The sequence below is a fragment of the Apodemus sylvaticus genome, chromosome 18, assembly GCF_947179515.1.
Source record: "Apodemus sylvaticus chromosome 18, mApoSyl1.1, whole genome shotgun sequence".
Taxonomy (NCBI): Eukaryota; Metazoa; Chordata; class Mammalia; order Rodentia; family Muridae; genus Apodemus; species Apodemus sylvaticus.
This window is the reverse complement of record NC_067489.1, coordinates 58,540,213-58,557,990: the sequence shown is the minus strand read 5'-3', so window position 1 is coordinate 58,557,990 and position 17,778 is coordinate 58,540,213. Positions and strand designations below refer to the sequence as shown.

Below are 17,778 nucleotides of genomic sequence, written 5' to 3'. Positions count from 1 at the left end.
AGGACAACCGATATACTTCAGGTACATAATACAAATTTAATAGTACAAAATAAAAATATAAAAATCAACTATTTACTTTTGGATGTTAGAAATAATATACATAATAAAGTCAATACAGTACTAATAGTGCTACAAGGTAAGATTCCATGTTTACACCAATCAGGCTGATTGGTACCAAGAAGCACACATTTCTGCTTTTATTAGGAACATCTGGACTGTAGATAATGACACAATGTATACTTGCCAAATTCTGAAACTACAACTGTTTCTATATATAGGTTCACATAACTGAAATTATGTGACCATCGTTGTAATGACCTGGTTAAATCCTCACACTGAAAATAATAGGCAAACACTTCCCCATAGTAGTTAGTAGTTATTAAATTGTCATGGTGCCAAAAAAACCCTGAAACAAAACAAAAAGGCCCCTTTCTAACACAAGTGACCACTGGCACATGTATGCAAGGAGTTAAAAACCAAAAGGACAATTTTATGCTATATGCTAGGTTTAAATTTATAGCCTGATTTTTAGATACAGCATTTCTGGTCTATAAAGAGAAATAGAAGAATTGGGGGAACTTTTAAGTATCAGGAAATATAACCTTACTATTCCTTTAAAATCAAATCTTTCAATGATTTTTTAGGAGTGCTTCTATAGCCTGTTTCCATTGGGCTAGCTCAGGGAGAGATGCAGTGGTTGAAAATAACTCGAGAATACAAACTTCAAGGCTAAAATTTCATTTTCTAAATGTAGAGATTTGAGTAGAGCCCTTGACAAGAATTATTTAATGAGGAACTGCTAGCCAGGATAAAAAATGCTAGACAGAAAAAAAAAAAAGTCATGCTGAAATTTAAGTGAAACACCAAAAACAGGCCTTTTTGATATAGGCAACTCTTCCACTGAAAGGCAGCTGCTAAAAGTAGTTTCTTATTGCATGGTAAATTTCCAATTTGGAGTCAATGCTTTGGTGAGGTGATTTAAAGAAACATACATTCTATGAGAGTCAGCTGTAGTATCCAATAAACACAATAAGGTAGATAAAATTTGAGGAAAAGAATCACATTTCTCAATATTTTCATGCAATGAGCATGCCCGTCTTAAATCTGGTGTTTCTCATAAATAATCTCTATTTCCCAGGAAGCTTGTATTAAGAGCCAAGTTCAAATGTGTTCTTATAGTTGACTATTAAAGAATGTCCTGATGATTATTCATCATTATCTGTAGAAAAAAGAAAAATATAATTCATTTTATTTTAATTCAAACAGTATCTGTATTTTTTATAAAAAGCATTTTCTCTCTAAAGATCAGTTCAGCATTAAATATAATTTTGTTATAATAGCACATATTCATTGTACAACATCCAGACAATATTACAAAGAATGAAGTTATAAACTTTCAAAGACAACTAGTGTTACAATTATGTACATATAAATCCTCAGACTGCCTTGGGAATCACAAAATAACTAAGAAAATTAGACCAAGATGGAGGACTGGGACATGAGGTTTCCACATAAATAAAAAAAAAAATAGATAAAGAAGTGCAGTGATATAAAAAGCAAGATTACAAATGCTCATGGTAGGGCCTCTGTGGTGGGTATGCTAGGTACCACTATAGTGTTCAACTTCTCTGTATGGTGAAAACCTCACAATAGAATAGTGTAGGACAAATGATATATATATTCCATGTGGCTTTAATGTCTGCATTCCATTCCATTTTATGAGTATGACATAATGCATTAGCCGTTCTTATTTACATAAACCACGTGTATGAATTCAGCACATTGATTTGCTTATCGCTTTTGCACCCCAGTACCCAAGCATCCTGTCAACCACCACACTCTGTACAGCCCTACTTTCTACTCACTCCCTACGTGCTTAACACGTGCCCAGCCTTCTGATCTCCAGGTCAGGACAGTATCTGAAATATTCCTGAGTTAGTTAGCAGTCCTCATTCATCTTCTCTACTTCGATGTTCTGCATCCTTCTATAAAGGACGTCTTTTCCTGCAGGACCTACCTGGACCCTGCCATCCACTGTTTCAGCCCAGAGAGACATCAGTGCTTCATGCAACTTAAACATACTTTGATTGCTTCCAATATCACACAGCACTCTCTCCTAGAATTCACTCACTTTAAGATTACACTGCTTCGGATAATCAGGAAAGCAATGAGCACATATATGTCCACCTAGCATGAACACTGGTTAACTTTTGGTCCTACTGACTTTGATATTTAAGAAAATGCATATTATAAGCAGTACACTTTCCCATTTTGGTGGCCTTTTCTCCGTTTCTAGGACATTTTTAAGGACACTAAATTGATGTATATTTTTCTTGCTTATATTTTTGTACTGTTATTAATCATATGCAAATGTTTTAGATGCCATATAAGTCATATCATATATGACTTATTTAACTTAGGCTTTGGGGCTTATATATATTGAGAGCTGAAGATTTGGTTATTTATTTGAATAGCGGTATAGAATTTCACTATGTAAACATAATGTAAAATTCCATCTAATCTGGATGTGAAGGGAAGGTACACTGACCAAAGATCACATGCTGTGCCTGTTGCTGCTCAATGGGAGGACTGGGTAGCCTCTGCCAGTCTTCCACTGGCCACACCACATCCATTCTCTTCTTGTGAGGTGGGCCTAGAAACAGTTTTAAGTAACCTACAAAATTACTACCTCTATTTGACCCCTGACTCTGGAAAGCAGCTCTGTATGGCTAGGTAGTGTTCATTTTACCCACAGAGATAGTCTCTAATGCTCAGCAAACCTGCACTGTAACAGGTTATCATAGGAGCTGAACAGCTGAGGCCATTTTGGGAGACTCGGACAATTTCCAGTGAAGTTAAACAGAAATGATATTAGGCACTCATTTAAGACGTAAACTTTTGTTTGTGGTGTGGGTGTATGCAGGAGCGCAGGTGTGTGTGCGGGTGCACCTATCCATGTGGGCATCTGCACAGACCACCAGTTGATGTCGACATGTTTTCCTCAGTCTCTTCACCTCACTTGAGACAGTCTTTCAAGAGAATCTTCTTTTTAATATGCCCCTTATTGGTTTTACTTTGAATGAGCTAGATCAAATTTTGCCATAGAGAATAAAAGCGTGTAAGCATGATTTACTTATCTCTTAGATATGATCTAAAACACGGCTATACATAAGACTGCTTGATCTGAGATCCGACTGCTCCATATAAGAGGGCTCCCTTTATTCTTAACCCAGTGACTATCTAGCACATAACCGTCTAATGTTTCACATAGCATGTTAGCTCTTACTCGGATACTGTATTTTACATGAGCTTGTTCATGTTAAAGCATGTTTCTATTTTCTCCCCAGGCTCTGTCTTTTCTGTTCCCACTGCTCAGCACGGCAAAGCTGGCCATGCTTCTTGAAGGCTGTATGGCCCTCTAGCCTGCGGCCCTTAGGTGAACAGCTTCTGTGAAGACAGGCGCCCTCTAGAAACCACTCAGCTGTGCCAATTCTACCTTGTGGATTACTTGATTATTACAGCTCTCCACTGAAGGGCCAAGGCAAAACCAAAGCCTTTCAGATGCTCGACAGGCAACACCGCAGTCTGAGCAGACTGCTGCCCACTCTTGTGGAAAGCTCCACTGAGACAAGACTTGTGGAGAGCTTCCCGAGGAAGGGCCAGTTGAATGAGACTACAACTGCCAAGATCTCAGCACAGATGTCCTGAAACAGAATCATTCTCTGGCCTTGTGCCGTTAGCTTACACAATGATGTAAGAAAGAACCTATGGAATCCAAAAGTTACAGGCTATTTCTCATCTCAGAATAGTACAAACAGAGTTCAAGATCTTAGTAAAATCAAGAACCTGAAAGTTTCAGATACCAGTTAAATTAGAGACTTTTTTATCTTAATGATTGAGTAATCTTTTATCATTTCAGAAAATAAAATATCTATTTTATAGTAGTATAACTGAAGGACATTTTCAAAGTCTTAACACTTCAGTTGTAGTAAGTAAAAGGTCTATAGACCTTTTGATTCTGTTGCACCTGGAAGAAAAAAAAGAACCCCAAAACCCTTTCCCTTCTTAGAGGGGTCAGTATTAAACTGAATTTTACAGAATTACATGGAAGCTGTCTAGGCATGGCGGAGGAGGAAAAGGCAGGAGGTACATGCGCTTAAGGCTACCCTAGAGAGTGCCACAAGACCTTGTCCCACACAAGAACAAACCAAGATAGCAAACAGATCCCCGGATCTGTTTCCACTACAGATTCTGACCTCTAAGGAACTGAGTCTGCTTTGCTCTGAGGATTCTGACTGTAGAATCTAGTTTCCTGCTTCACTGTAAAGTTTTTCCACTTTTCACAATGAGACCTTCTTAATGTTATCATAATTTTATTCCATCTCTTCTTTTGTGCTTATCTAATATGCTGTGTTCTCAATTTTTTAAAAAACTTATTTTAATTTTTGTACTGGGATGAATTTATCTTAATTTTTTTAACGAGGGAATATAAATATATTTTAATAAAAATTGCATTGTTAAAATTAAACATCAATAATTAAAATCCTCGCTTTTGGTCTACAAATTAAATCTTTAAAGTAAATGTATTAATCTTGGCAACCATGTTACAAATAAATTCATGCTCAGAATTTTACATTTTCTTCCTCTGCAAAACCGTTTAATGGTACATCATTGATGAGAATTACTCTAATTTCTAGAGCTTGAGCTTTCAACGAGGAGAGTTGAAACTTTTCGCTCAGGGCTGGAGAGATGGCTCAGTGGCTAAGAGTGTGGGTTCAGTTCTCAGCACTCATACGGGGGCTCAAAACCATCGGTAACACCAGTTCCGTGGGATCTGATGCCCTCATGTGGCTTTTGTAGGAAATGTACACACAAGGGCACACACATACATGTAGGCAAATTACCCGCATACCTAAATAAATAAGGCATTAAAAATTCACTCAAACATTACTCACAAACTAAAGGACAGTGACTTAATGAACCTAAGACAACAAAATCATGTGACAAGGCAGAGGGAATTTTATAGTTGCTTCAAAGTATCAGATAGACTTTAGCACAGACCACATCAAATTTGCTGGGAAAGCCTCATCTTACATCTGCCATCTTTTTCTTCTTCTCACATTTGTTTAAAATATGAAGACACAAGAAAACTTACCTTCCTGATAGGCTCCATCCGCCATGACTAAATGCAGAATCTTGGCATAGAGATGCTGATGCTCATTGCCCAAAATACTCTCAACTATTGTTGAACAAATTTCAATATTTTCATCTTCATCCTCATGAATAGCCTATGGCAAATTACCAAATGTGAGTTAATATGGAAGCTGCTAAAGGAGAGAAGCAATTACTAATAGCCTAGGAACCATAATAGTGACCAGGACAGCTAGCGCTCCGAAAGGTGTAATGGTGGCACTTGCATCTTGGTGGTTACCTGGGCTGTCTAATTAGACTCCAGGCCTGCTCAACACAGGGGAAATTATACCTAGTACTAGAAACCTAGCCACTCTACGCAGCTGGTGGCATCAGGGATCTTAGAAGAAAACCCACTACTACCACTTTCCTACACCAGGCTGCTTCCTAACTACATCTAAGTACTTAACATTCTAACCACAGTTAAGTGTAGCTCTCACTCTTCAACACAGAAGCCCGTCTTTATACTAGCAGGAGACGATTACAGAAAGCTAAACATAGTTAAAATGCAGAGAATAGGCCAATATAGGAATTGACGGCCCCAAGTGATACACGTGTGCATCCTTTTCTATGTATATTTAACATCAGAGGTTAAAGAAGAGGAGGCTGTGAATTTGGGAGGGGGCCCATATGGAAGAGGCAGGAAGAAAGAGTGGGAGAAATGATGCAATTCAACTCTAATAGTTAATGTGCCAATGCTGACTTCAGTGGAGCCTTCAGCGTGCCTGTAACGAAGTGAGGGGTAAAGCAGCCAGCATCTCCTCTGCAGCAGCGCATCCCAGAGTGCGTAAGCTCACCCACCTTTACTTTCTCATAAACCTCAAAGAACTTTTCAAAGCCCATTTCTTGTTCCAAGTGCAGTCTTAGTTCCTCTAAATGGTTAAAGACACTGTCATATTCACATTCACTAGTAGTCTCAGCATCACTATTATCTAAAACAAAAAAAAGAAATACTTTATGAATAAAGGTACTTTTATAATAATAGACTAGCATCAATGACAAGTGAATGATGGTGTCTTGTATCCGTCTACCTTCAATATAAGCAGTCTTTACTCGTATCTGGACATCAAAGCACACACAGAGCTGTCTTGCCCAGGAATCTTACTTTGAGAATTATTTCTTTAAGGACATAAGTAGCAATTCAGGTTACTACAGAAAGATTCCCTGAAACCTCACTATTAAATGTTAGTTTGGAAACAAATGGAAAAAGTACATTTTGATGTTCTGAAATGATGCAACCAAGCCTGTGATAAAGGCTTGACAAACATGGAAACAAAAACATGCAAAGACAGGCAGATGCCGCTGAGCCAAGAAGCACACACACAAAAACTAAAGTGTTAGCACTATTACTAAAAAAAGGTCAAGGATCAGGGACCTAAGCAGAGAAAACACGTCAGAAGTCAGTAACGGAAGAACGGAGAAGCTGTTAGTACGTCTGTGTGGAACACACAGTGAGCACAGGACAGACAGAAGTACACGCCAGCCGTAAGGCTGGACACGTCCATATCAGATACCAGGAATCCCCCTCCTCCACGAACTGCCTGAGCAGAGACAGGAACCGGCGCCCAGCTGTGCGCAGCTGTGAGCAGCCTGCACGCACCTGAGTGCCATTCCTCGTTTAGGGCACTCTCGCTGCTGGGGTTGTCCTCTTCATCTGGGGCAGCTGTCCCTCTTGCTGTCTGTTCCACACTGCTGCTTTTTAAGACAGACTCTTCCTCCTCACTGTACTCGTCACCTGGTTGTTCCCTAAGGAGCTGCTCCATTGAGGCCTGAAGCTCTTGTAAATCTGTGTCAGTTTCTTCAAATACACTGAAATTGAAAGAATCAAACTGAATAATGCCTAACCCTCACTTACTCTGAAATGGTACTTCAACACAACACAAGCATGCTCTCCCACTTAGATGCACTAATTGTGGATAAAAAAGAAGTCTGAAATAAGCATAGACAGCTTTTAATTAAGGAAATGAGGACGAATACAACTGAGAAAATAGTACACGAGGGATATTCTGTAATTTATAAATGAAATAATTTGCGTAACTTGGTCCTGTTCTGCTGAGGAGAATCATGGACCCATTAACATCACTGCTTAAACTCTAACAATGTTCTGTGTCTGTGTGTCCCAGCTGTAGTGGGATAACTTAAGAAAGCAAAGGTGTTTATTATTTGTTTTTTAAAAATGAATTAATAGTCAAATGTTTAAAAGTGGAAAAACCATGCCATTTTGAAAGGTCGTCACAATTTTAATGCAAATACTAGCTGTGTAGTATATGCAAGAATTTCCATGTGTATGTATTTGAATTTTTAGAGACATATATTCAAGGTCTTGCATAATATTTGTTTTTTAGGCTAACAGGATGATGATACAGTAAATATAATAGTCATAAGAAATTTATCTTTATGTGTATATTCGTAAAAAAATTCTAAAATATGTAAATAGATTTCCCCAGGAATAAAACAACAACCATAATCCTCACAGGAGAATTTGTTTACAAGGCACTGATCAGCATGTAAATTATATTTTCTGAGATTTAAAATGGGAATGAATTTATAGGTAAAAATCTCAGATATTTATAGCACACTAGTTTACTAAGGAGTTTTATCCTACTTAAGTTTTATCCAAATGAAACTCATGTTAGACACATGAAAATGTCCTTGGGCACTTGTACAGTAATGAAGAAACTAAGTTCTAAACTCCATGTTCATGTCTGAGGACATTCATGAAGCTGAGGAGTTTCCTGAGTCTGATGTGTCAGGCTATGTGGGGATTAGGTCCCTAGGCAGGAGACCCTGGACTAGAAATGCAATGCTAAGAAAGGAACAGGGCTCATGAAGACCTTTCCAAAGTTTACAGTAAACTCCCAAATAAAATACTCTGTACAACCTTGAAAACAATTTATGTTAATGGACAAAGAAAATAGTCATTTACACAGAAATTCTTTTTAGCCTGAGGGAGGCGCAGCTGGAATCTGGCCTGCTGCATTTGATGTGTTTTTGTACTTATGTATACTACCAGCAATTTGACTTTAAGGAAGCTACAGAACAAGATCTTGATCAGAACAAGACTCGGTGTTTAATAAGAAGCCTAACTCATCATGTAACCTTTGATGTGAAGACTAATGTTGACCTGCTGATAACCCACTTTTCAGAGGAAGCTAGAGGAAAGAATGGCCAAGACATATGGGACTAAATTCGTGAGGCCAGCCTGATTGTTGCCTGAGAAAACTGAGAAGACGGAATACTGTATGAAATCAGCACAAGAAGTCTGTGTTAGGTAATTTGAAATCTGGCCCTAAGCTTAGTCTTTAGTTCTTATAACATCTGGAGAAAGGTATGGACCCAATCAGTCTCCAAAGCCCAACAAGGAGTTGTAGAAGAGCACTTTAAGGATAATGTCGTTACAAGTGGCGCAGTTACAAACTGTTCATCGCCCAGCACTGGGTCAACTGTAAGTGCTGCACACTGTGCTCACCAGCCAGCGACTGAAATGGACTAAAGTGACCTTGCTCCACACCACTAGGTTCCTAGTAAGACCTACAGGTCTCTATGGGGGATGATGAGGAAATGAAGCTTCCTTAGGAACTTGAGAAGTAACAACTCGTCAGATGCAGCAGTCCTGATCCCAGCTGCGCCCCGCAGGCCACGCCCCTCTACCTGCACTAGGCCCCACTCTGTGCTTCTCACTGCACCTCACTGCAGGATATGCTGGCTTATTCCTCTGAGTTTGTCATACTTGGGGGTGGCTGGACGGCTAAAACTGCAGAGGTCAAGGATTCTTATCTAAGGCTCAGCCAACATTTCCTATAACTTCCAGAAACATTGTTACATTTCTTCCTGAGTTCTATATTTCCCATGAATCACAAGAAAGGAATTTCTATAAGCAATGAAGTTACACACACACACACACACACACACACACACACACACACACAAAATCAAATCAAATGTCACAAGATAGAAAACTTTCAGGCATTTTCCTGATGAAATGCCGAGTGTTTAATACTTCCCATCTCAATCCTAGTATAATGGAGATTTCACTATTCAACAGTCATTAAACTGTGAAAATTATTTAAACACTATTTAGTAATCACTTACTATAGTCACATCAGTGTACTAGATGGATGGATGTTAATGGGAAAAAAGACAGCGAGCCAAAGTACAAACTACTTTTTTATGTGCCTCAAGCGAGAGAGTAAATGATTTAGAGGCAGCCATACATTATCAAGAGGTTGATTATACTTTAACAAAGCTCTGGGAGCTTGAAGGGGCTGAGAAGCCAGCTGAGGTCACACCCGCCCTCTGGACTTGGAAGTGCTGCTGGCATTTGCCAGTGGTCCTCTACTTACGTGTCTTCGGAATCAGAGGGCCCTTCTTTAATATGCTCATCTTCAAGATCATCTATTTCAAGACTGTCTTGATGAACATCTCCCACAGTGGGAACGTCCATTAGGGTTCTGAACAGCTTGGAAAGATCTGGAAGTGAGCAGGTCCGCAGCATCTAGAGAGGTTCACAGAGTGCTCATTAGGAGGAGGAGAATTCCAAGCAAAGGGAGGAAATCAGAGGTAACACTGCTTACAACACTTAAATCATGTAGTTAGAGCTAAAGGATTCCAAGGTGACTTGCCCGAGGTCAGATCCCAATTTTCTTAAAGTTCAGCTCAAATGAGCACCACTAGATGGAGTCAAACACTCGTATGTACGTATGAACGCACCAGTGATCATTAAAGCTGAGGACGAGGCCACGAGTTTGAGCGGATGTGCAAGTACATGGGAGAATTTGGAGGGGAGACGGAGGGATTGGGGATGATTCAAATGGAGTACTCAGGCAGGAAAATATAAAAAAAAAATAAAATAGGCCAACTGTGCTAAAGAAAAAAAAAACACAGACGGGGGAGGTGTTGAAAATGGAATCAGTGTTGGACAAGAGCAGGAGTAACTGGAAGGGTCTCTATTCATCAACCTCTTAACAATTAGCATGTGACGAATAGGATACCAGACAGAGAGCTGCACACACATCTCTGGCCTGGTCAGCTCTACAGTAACCTGAGATCAAAATGTGAGTGCTAGGCCCTGAAAAGAGCTCTGCACTACAGGGAAGGCTCTGAAGAAAACAGTGTTTAATACAGTGATGGAAGTTTGCATTTGGCCAATTTTCTTAATGCAGCATTTTCAGAACAATAGGTTTCCATTATTTGAACAGAGTTTCTATATTATACCAATTAAGGGAAATGATCATCAGTTACAAACTAGTGAAGCCAAGCTAGCAAAAATGTTTTGTTTTTTTTAAATGAACTAGTACTTGCTAAAGCATTTAAAGATGGCATTGGTGCTGAGGTATGTCTTTCAGTGCCACTCAACTGTGCCCAGTGGTGGGACTGCAGGTGCCCCCACATCCAGCTTTGGACTTACTAAGATCTGTGCCATGCATTTAATGAGCCAGCAGAATGTAAAGTAGGTAGCTTGTACCAATCTACTCAGGTTGACTGCTAACCACCAAAAATAAACAGGATGCATTACACAATTAAACTTGAGAATGTCATATATAGAGGCTGGGAAAATTTAGCTCATCCTAGTACTTTTTAGGAACTGATCTCACTTTTTAGTTTATTCCTTTTAATAGTTAACTTTTTTCCCTCTGATATGTAGCCCAGGAATGTCACCTTCCTGCTTCTGCCTGCCAAGTTCTGTAGTTACAGTTGTGTTCCACTATGTGTATTAATATATTTTTTATACCCTATAATGAAATAATTCCATCAGAAGCATACTTTAAGAGGCCACGTGATTTGGCACCTTACCTCTCCTCAAGGTTTACACTCACTTACTAGTCTATCTGTAGGATAAGCCCTTGTGTTCACAGTACTCCTTGCTGGGCCTCCTTCAGACTATATGATCTGTTTTAATGCTGTCCAGGCTAGGATTTACGATTTTCCTGCCTTGTCCTCTCTGGCGCATGGAATCATGGTCAAGCGCTGCCATCGGGGCCTTACTTTGTTTTAAATGAATCTGCATCTGTATTCACAGTAATATTATATCTGTCTGTCTGATTGATTGACTGTCTGACTGTCTGACTATCTATCTATCTATCTATCTATCTATCTATCTATCTATCTATCTATCTATCTATCTATCTATCTATCCATCCATCAATCCATGCATCCATCCATGCATCCATCCATCCATCCATCCATCCATCCACCCACCCACCCACCCACCCACCTACTTATCTGGGAATGCTTCTGTTCTCATTTGTGTGGTGCTACGTCTGAGGTCAGGCCGTAAGCATATCAAGCAGCCCACCTCACACCCTTAGGTATAACCCTGGATCCCTTACATTTCGGTTTTGATTCTCCTGACTTTTTTCATATTGTTTAAAGTATATTTTGTTGTCTTAGCAGCAAGGGAAAGAAATCCTAAAAAGACCAGGTAACCCATAGTGGTGCCTGAAGAGCTTACTTCAGTGGAGGTGTGGCTTTCCCTGACTGTATAGCCTTTATATGAGTAGTGGGCCCTGTGGCTACGCCAGACAGAAGAGCAGCGCTCCAGGGACCCTCACATTCCAAGGCGCGGCTCCTTTACTCCTTAGCACTAGGGAACTGTTTGTCTCCAAGTAAAGGAACCACATAAAACAATGAATGAGTTATTAGTAATTTCAAATCAAGTTCTACATTAAAGAATTCTTTTAATCTTTACATGTTTTAATATAAACTATGAATTAGTAATCATCTAGTTATGCCATAAAGTAGTATATTATGGGCACATTTGTTTGGCCTCTGATTACAACTGCGAATACTTCAACATTGCTCCCTTCAAACAGCTTTTTAGAAATAACTGCTAACTTTATTCCCCAAGCTAGATTCTATCTATTATTTAAGAATAGATTAGCAGAAGCCAGAGTCCTTGAACCAAACAGTGACTCATTGCAACGAACATTTGCAAATAAAGTTGTTGGGGAAAAGGGTAGGCGTGTGACACACTGTCACACACCACAGCCTCCATGATGAGATTTTTTTTTTTTAATTTTAATTTATTTTCTTTTGGGGGAGGTTACAAGGATGGAAGGCAAACATGGAAGAACTGGGATATGAGTGGAACTGGGTACATGATGTGAAATTCACAAAGAATCAATACAAAATTATGTTAAAAAAAGAATGGATTCCAAAGTAAAAGGCTTGGCATGTGCTTGCAGGGTGGGGTGGGTGGAAACAAACAGGTCTAACTTTCAGTGCCCTAAAACTGGTGCTTAAAGGGATGAAGCTCCCATGATCTGAGGAAGCTCACACTGCACACTAAGGCTGACTCAGTGCCTGGTCACTGTAGGCAGAATCAAGTCAGACTTTCTACCTATCTATACAGTAGAGACAGAACTGACGCTGTGGTCTTCATCTGACTGACTCTTATGCCATTTTAAGTCTACAAATTTGAGGAGTCGTTAAAGCACAGTTATCAACTGCATTTCTTTAGTTCCCATGGGATTATAAATTAACCTTGAAAATATTACTATCTTAGAAAATTCAAAGGAGAAATTTACTAATAATTTATTTCTCTTGACTGTCATAACAAATACAAAGTTTAGGTTTTCCTCTCTATAAGTACCTATTGGCATTGCTGAAATATGAAAGCAGGTTTCCTGGCTGGAAACCTCTGAGGAATGGCTTTGGAACTTAATGGCTATAGGTACCCACTCTGTGACTGTGGGCAAGTTGCATGTATGACATGGGATGATGACAGTACTGCTTGGGTGATTGCAAGCATGATATTGTTATTGTAAAGCTGTTGGATCAATATTGGAGACACTGCACACATGGTTGATGAAGTTGACTATGTTATACTGGCAATGAGTATTATACACTTATTAGCCACCTCATAAAAAACAAAGTAGGCTAAAATTCTTCTCAAGATAACTCAAAGAGGCTGTTTTCTAATCCTAAATCAATATTTGCTTGAATTTTAGTGAGTTAGAATAGTCTAGTAATAACAGAAAATTAAGAATACTCTGTATTACTCCGAACATATGATCTTTTTTCTATGAACTAAGCATGGGTGAGATAATAATTTGGCAATTTGTTCTGTCAGAGAACAAAGCAAAAAAAAAATTGTACTAGCAGACTCTTCAAAGGGCTACTACCCATTAATGTTATATAGTTGTCTTTAGTGTTTCCAATTGGATTTGACAAGGTATTCATAATAGCAATTCATCATAAAGGCATCAATCAGCACTTGTGGCTCTTTGAAAACATTGCTAGCATTTTTAATAGCTGTGAGACATAAAATGATTCAAACACACCAGGAAACAACCAGGTCAACCATGCATGCCAGAAGTCTATCTTCCTGACTTCTGTTCAGATGCACTAGAGCAGTGGTTTGGCAGGACTCTGCATCTTAGATATTCCAGATCCTGCTTATATCAAAACTTTGATTTTTAGAATGAATACTCTGTTGTTTGAACACAGACAATCACTGGCAAAGCATAAAGCCCTTCTATAAAGAAGTTAGGCTAGAAATTCTCCCATTTTCAACAAAGTGGCTAGTCACTTGTCCGGAATAATCTCTTGGTGAAATTACAGTCATTTGCTATCATAGTTATTAACCTTCTCTGTTCCTCACTTGCTAGCTAACTCATACAAACCTTCTGTCAACCAACCATATAATGCCCTGCCAGATCACAGAGAGTAACCACTGTTGTGGGCCATTTTGCAAAATGGGACTGTTAGAATGGCAAAGGATTGGTTCCTCTAGTAATCCAGATTTTGCAACTTATAAAAGGAATATCATGAGAAAACTACAACTTTATTTTACTTTGACATTTTAAGATTTGCTGTTGAGGATCTCTAATTTACTGTTATATCCACATTTTTATCAAACCATTGCATTTTAATTACCTTAGGAAATCTGCTATTCTGTTTGAAGTAGACATGACTTTTTATCAAATCTAAAGGCGGCAGCTGAACGTGGTGGCACTTGGCCTTGGGAGGGAGGCACAGACAGGGGAGGAGAAAGCTTGCGGCTAGCCTGGGTAGGAAGTGAGACCCTACACAAACAAAGGAACCTCCAGGAGGGAAAAACACAGAAAGCTTTCCCCTGAGCAAGTCATAATTTTCTAGCCTTAGAAATACAGCAGGGTTTATTAACTTTTATTTCACTTTGACTAAGACATAGATAAATCTCTTACTTAATTAACATTAAGGACTACTGTAATAGTTGCTAATGGTTTGCTGGTGAATAATGCACAGTCTTAAATACAATTTATATATTTGGGTATAAATCTTCAACTTGTCTGTCATTGCATATGCAAGCAGAGTAAAGGAAGAACAGACGTCCAGGGCCTGAGCTTGTTTTAGACCACCACTTAGAGCCCTACTGATGGACAGTGTTAATGAACGCGTTACTCTGATTGCCAGTCTTACAGATCAACTTAACCACTAATCACTATCTGTATGGTGGTTAATTGTACAATTCAGGTAACTAACATTACATTTGGCTTTTGCAAAAAGACCTATTTACAGTACACTAGATGAATGCCTTGGTAGTGTTTCCTGACTCTCAGGGCTCTGAGGTTTTGTCTCGGGAAGCTGGAGGCAGAGCACCGGAGGGCACTGAGACGGGGGTCATGTGAGCAACAGGTATGCTCATCTCTTCACACTCCAGGTCCCTTGTTTGGAAATGAAATAAATTCCACCGCACCAAAACCCCATCTAAAACACTCCCGAAAAGCTTGAAGCCCACATGTTTGAACACTATTAATTAGGAACAAGAATGATTGGCAGCCTACTTTCTTCACTTTGTATTTTAACAAAATTTTTTTCTAAAATGTAAAAAATGTTTACCTGCATGTATGTCATGTGTGCAGTGCCTGCAATGGCCAGGAGAGAGTAATGACTGCCCTGGGACTAGAGTAGAATTACAGACAGTTGTGAGCTGCCATGCGGGTTCTAGAAATTGAACCAGGGAGAATAGGCAGTGTTCCTAACTGGTGCCTCTCTCCAGCCTCTCCTCATTCCCAGGTGCTAACACCTCAGCACACTGTGCTGCTCCACATCATCTTCCTCTGCTTTAAATGTTCTCCAAGGCACAGACCTGTGAACGTCTGCACTGGAGACCTTTTCCTAATCGTGATGCAGCCTCAAGCATTTCTTCTTTTCTGGCATACTATCCATTTTCATTTCTCCTTATAGGAATTACCACAAATGCTTTTCACCAAATTTATTCCCTCTCTTGGCTACAAACATTGATGATTCACTATAAGCTTAGTACTTAACATACAATACAGCTTGATAGGCATTGGCTGAATTGATGCGAATAGTAACCCACTCTAGGTTACGTACAAGTGTGTGTGTGTGTGTGTGTGTGTGTGTGTGTGTGTAAAACTTGTGAGGAGTATAACTTAAGGGGGATCATATTCTAGTGGAAAATAAACAATAAAAAATAAGTAAATGGAACTGATCCTGTGCCACAGTGCTCCATACCCAAATACCTCTGGGAGAGAGCTAGTCTCCTAGGAGTTTTGGCAAGACTGTGAGCAAAGGTAAGACCACGACTTCTGCTCAAAGGGACCCGCCCAGAGCCCTCAGGACACAGGAACAGAGGGGCAGCCTGGGACAGGATTCTTCCAGTTTTTGTTTGTGCAGGGAGCTGACCCTGTGCAACAGCACTACACATTCAAATACCGCCAGGAAAGAGCTGGTCTCCCAGGAGTGCCAACACACCTGTGAGCACAGGTAAGACCACCACTTCTTCAAGGGACCTGCCTGGAACCCTCAAGACACAGGAACCAAGGAGCAGCCTGGGACAGGGTCCTTCTGGTTTCTGTCTGCACTCCTGAGCTGACCCTGTGCCACAGCTCTCTATACCCAAATAGCTCCCAGAGAGAACTGGTCTACCCCAGGAGTATTAACACACAGGCTTGCAGGAGGGACAAGCCACAGTCAGAGTCAGCAAGACCAGCTAACAGCGAAGACAACTAGCTGGCAAGATGCAAGGGTAAGAACATAAGCAACAGAAAACAAGGCTAGTTGACATCATCAGAACTCAGTTTTCCTACCACAGCAAGCCCTAGATACTCCAACACACCAGAAAAGACTCTGATTTAAAATCACATCTCATAATGATGATAGAGGACTTTAAGAAGGACATAAATGACTCCCTTAAGGAAATATAGGAGAACACAGGTAAACAGCTTGAAGCTCTTAAAGAGGAAACACAAAAATCCCTTAAATAATTGCAGGAAAACACAACAAACAGGTGAAGGAATTGAACAAAACCATTCAGGATCTAAAAATGGAAATAGAAACAAGAAAGAAATCACCAAGAGAGACAACCCTGGAGATAGAAAACCTAGGAAAGAAATCAGGAATCACAGATGCAAGCATCAACAACAGAATACAAGAGATAGAAAAAAGAATCTCAGGTGCAGAAGATACCATAGAACACTGACAATTGTGTCAGTCAAAGAAAATGCATAATGCAAAAAGCTTCTAACCCAATACATCCAGGAAATATAGGACACAATGAGAAGACCAAACCTAAGGATCATAGGTATAGAAGATAATGAAGATTCCCAACTTAAAGGGCCAGTAAATAAATATCTTCAACAAAATTACATTAGAAAACTTCCCTAACCTAAAGAAAAAGATGCACATAAACATACAAGAAGCCTACAAAAACTCCAAATAGACTGGACCAAAAAAGAAATTCCTCCTGTCACATAATAGTCAAAACACCAAATGCACAAAAAAAGAGAAAGAATATTAAAAGCAGTATGGGAAAATGTTCAAGTAAGATATAAAAATAGACCTATCAGAATTACACCAGACTTCTCACCAGAGACTATGAAAGCTAGAAGATTCTTGGAAGATGTCATACAGATCCTAAGAGAACACAAATGCCAGCCCAGACTATTATACCCAGCAAAACTCTCAATTACCATAGAGGGAGAAATCAAGACATTCCATGACAAAACCAAATTACACAATATCTTTCCACAAATCCAATCCCACAAAGGATGATATATGGAAAATGCTAACACAAGAAGGGAAAACTACATCCAAGAAAAAGCAAGAAAGTAATCTTCTTTCAACAAACCCAAAAGAAGATAGCCACACAAACATAAAAATAACATAAAAAATAAACAGGAAACAACAACCAATCACTATTCCTTAATATCTCTTAACATCAATGGACCCAATTCCCCAATAAAAAGACTAACAGACTGGATAAACAGGACTCAGCATTTTGGGGCATATAGGAAATGTACCTCAGTATCAAAGACAAACACTGCCTCAGAGTAAAGGGCTGGAAAACAAATTTCCAAGCAAATGGTCTCAATAAACAGGCTGGAGTAGCTATTTTAATATCTAATAAAATCAACATTCAATCAAAAGTTATCAAAAAGGATAAGGAAGGACACATCAAAGTAAACAAAGGAAAACTCTTCCAAGATGAACTCTCAATTCTGAACATCTATGCACCAAATGCAAGGGCTCCCACATTTATAAAAGAAACTTCACTAAAGTTCAAAGCACACATTGCACCTCACATAATAATAGTGGGAGTCTTCAACACCCCACTCTCATTAATGGACAGATCATGGAAAC

General features: G+C 39.3%; 1 protein-coding gene across 7 annotated transcripts in view; it reads right to left on the bottom strand.

Annotated features, from left to right (window-relative positions):
- Positions 1-433: 433 nt before the first annotated feature.
- The window catches only part of Nek1 (NIMA related kinase 1), a 328,855-nt gene continuing 311,510 nt past the window's right edge, over positions 434-17,778 (bottom strand). For all 7 annotated transcript variants that reach the window (XM_052162458.1, XM_052162463.1, XM_052162456.1 and 4 more), the window contains 5 exons: positions 9,534-9,685; positions 6,791-6,999; positions 5,992-6,122; positions 5,156-5,288; positions 434-1,219 (listed from right to left, as the gene is read on the bottom strand). In XM_052162458.1, coding sequence (XP_052018418.1) covers positions 1,206-1,219; positions 5,156-5,288; positions 5,992-6,122; positions 6,791-6,999; positions 9,534-9,685 — 639 coding nt within the window. In that variant the 3' untranslated portion in view covers positions 434-1,205. The remainder of the gene's footprint in view (positions 1,220-5,155; positions 5,289-5,991; positions 6,123-6,790; positions 7,000-9,533; positions 9,686-17,778) is intronic.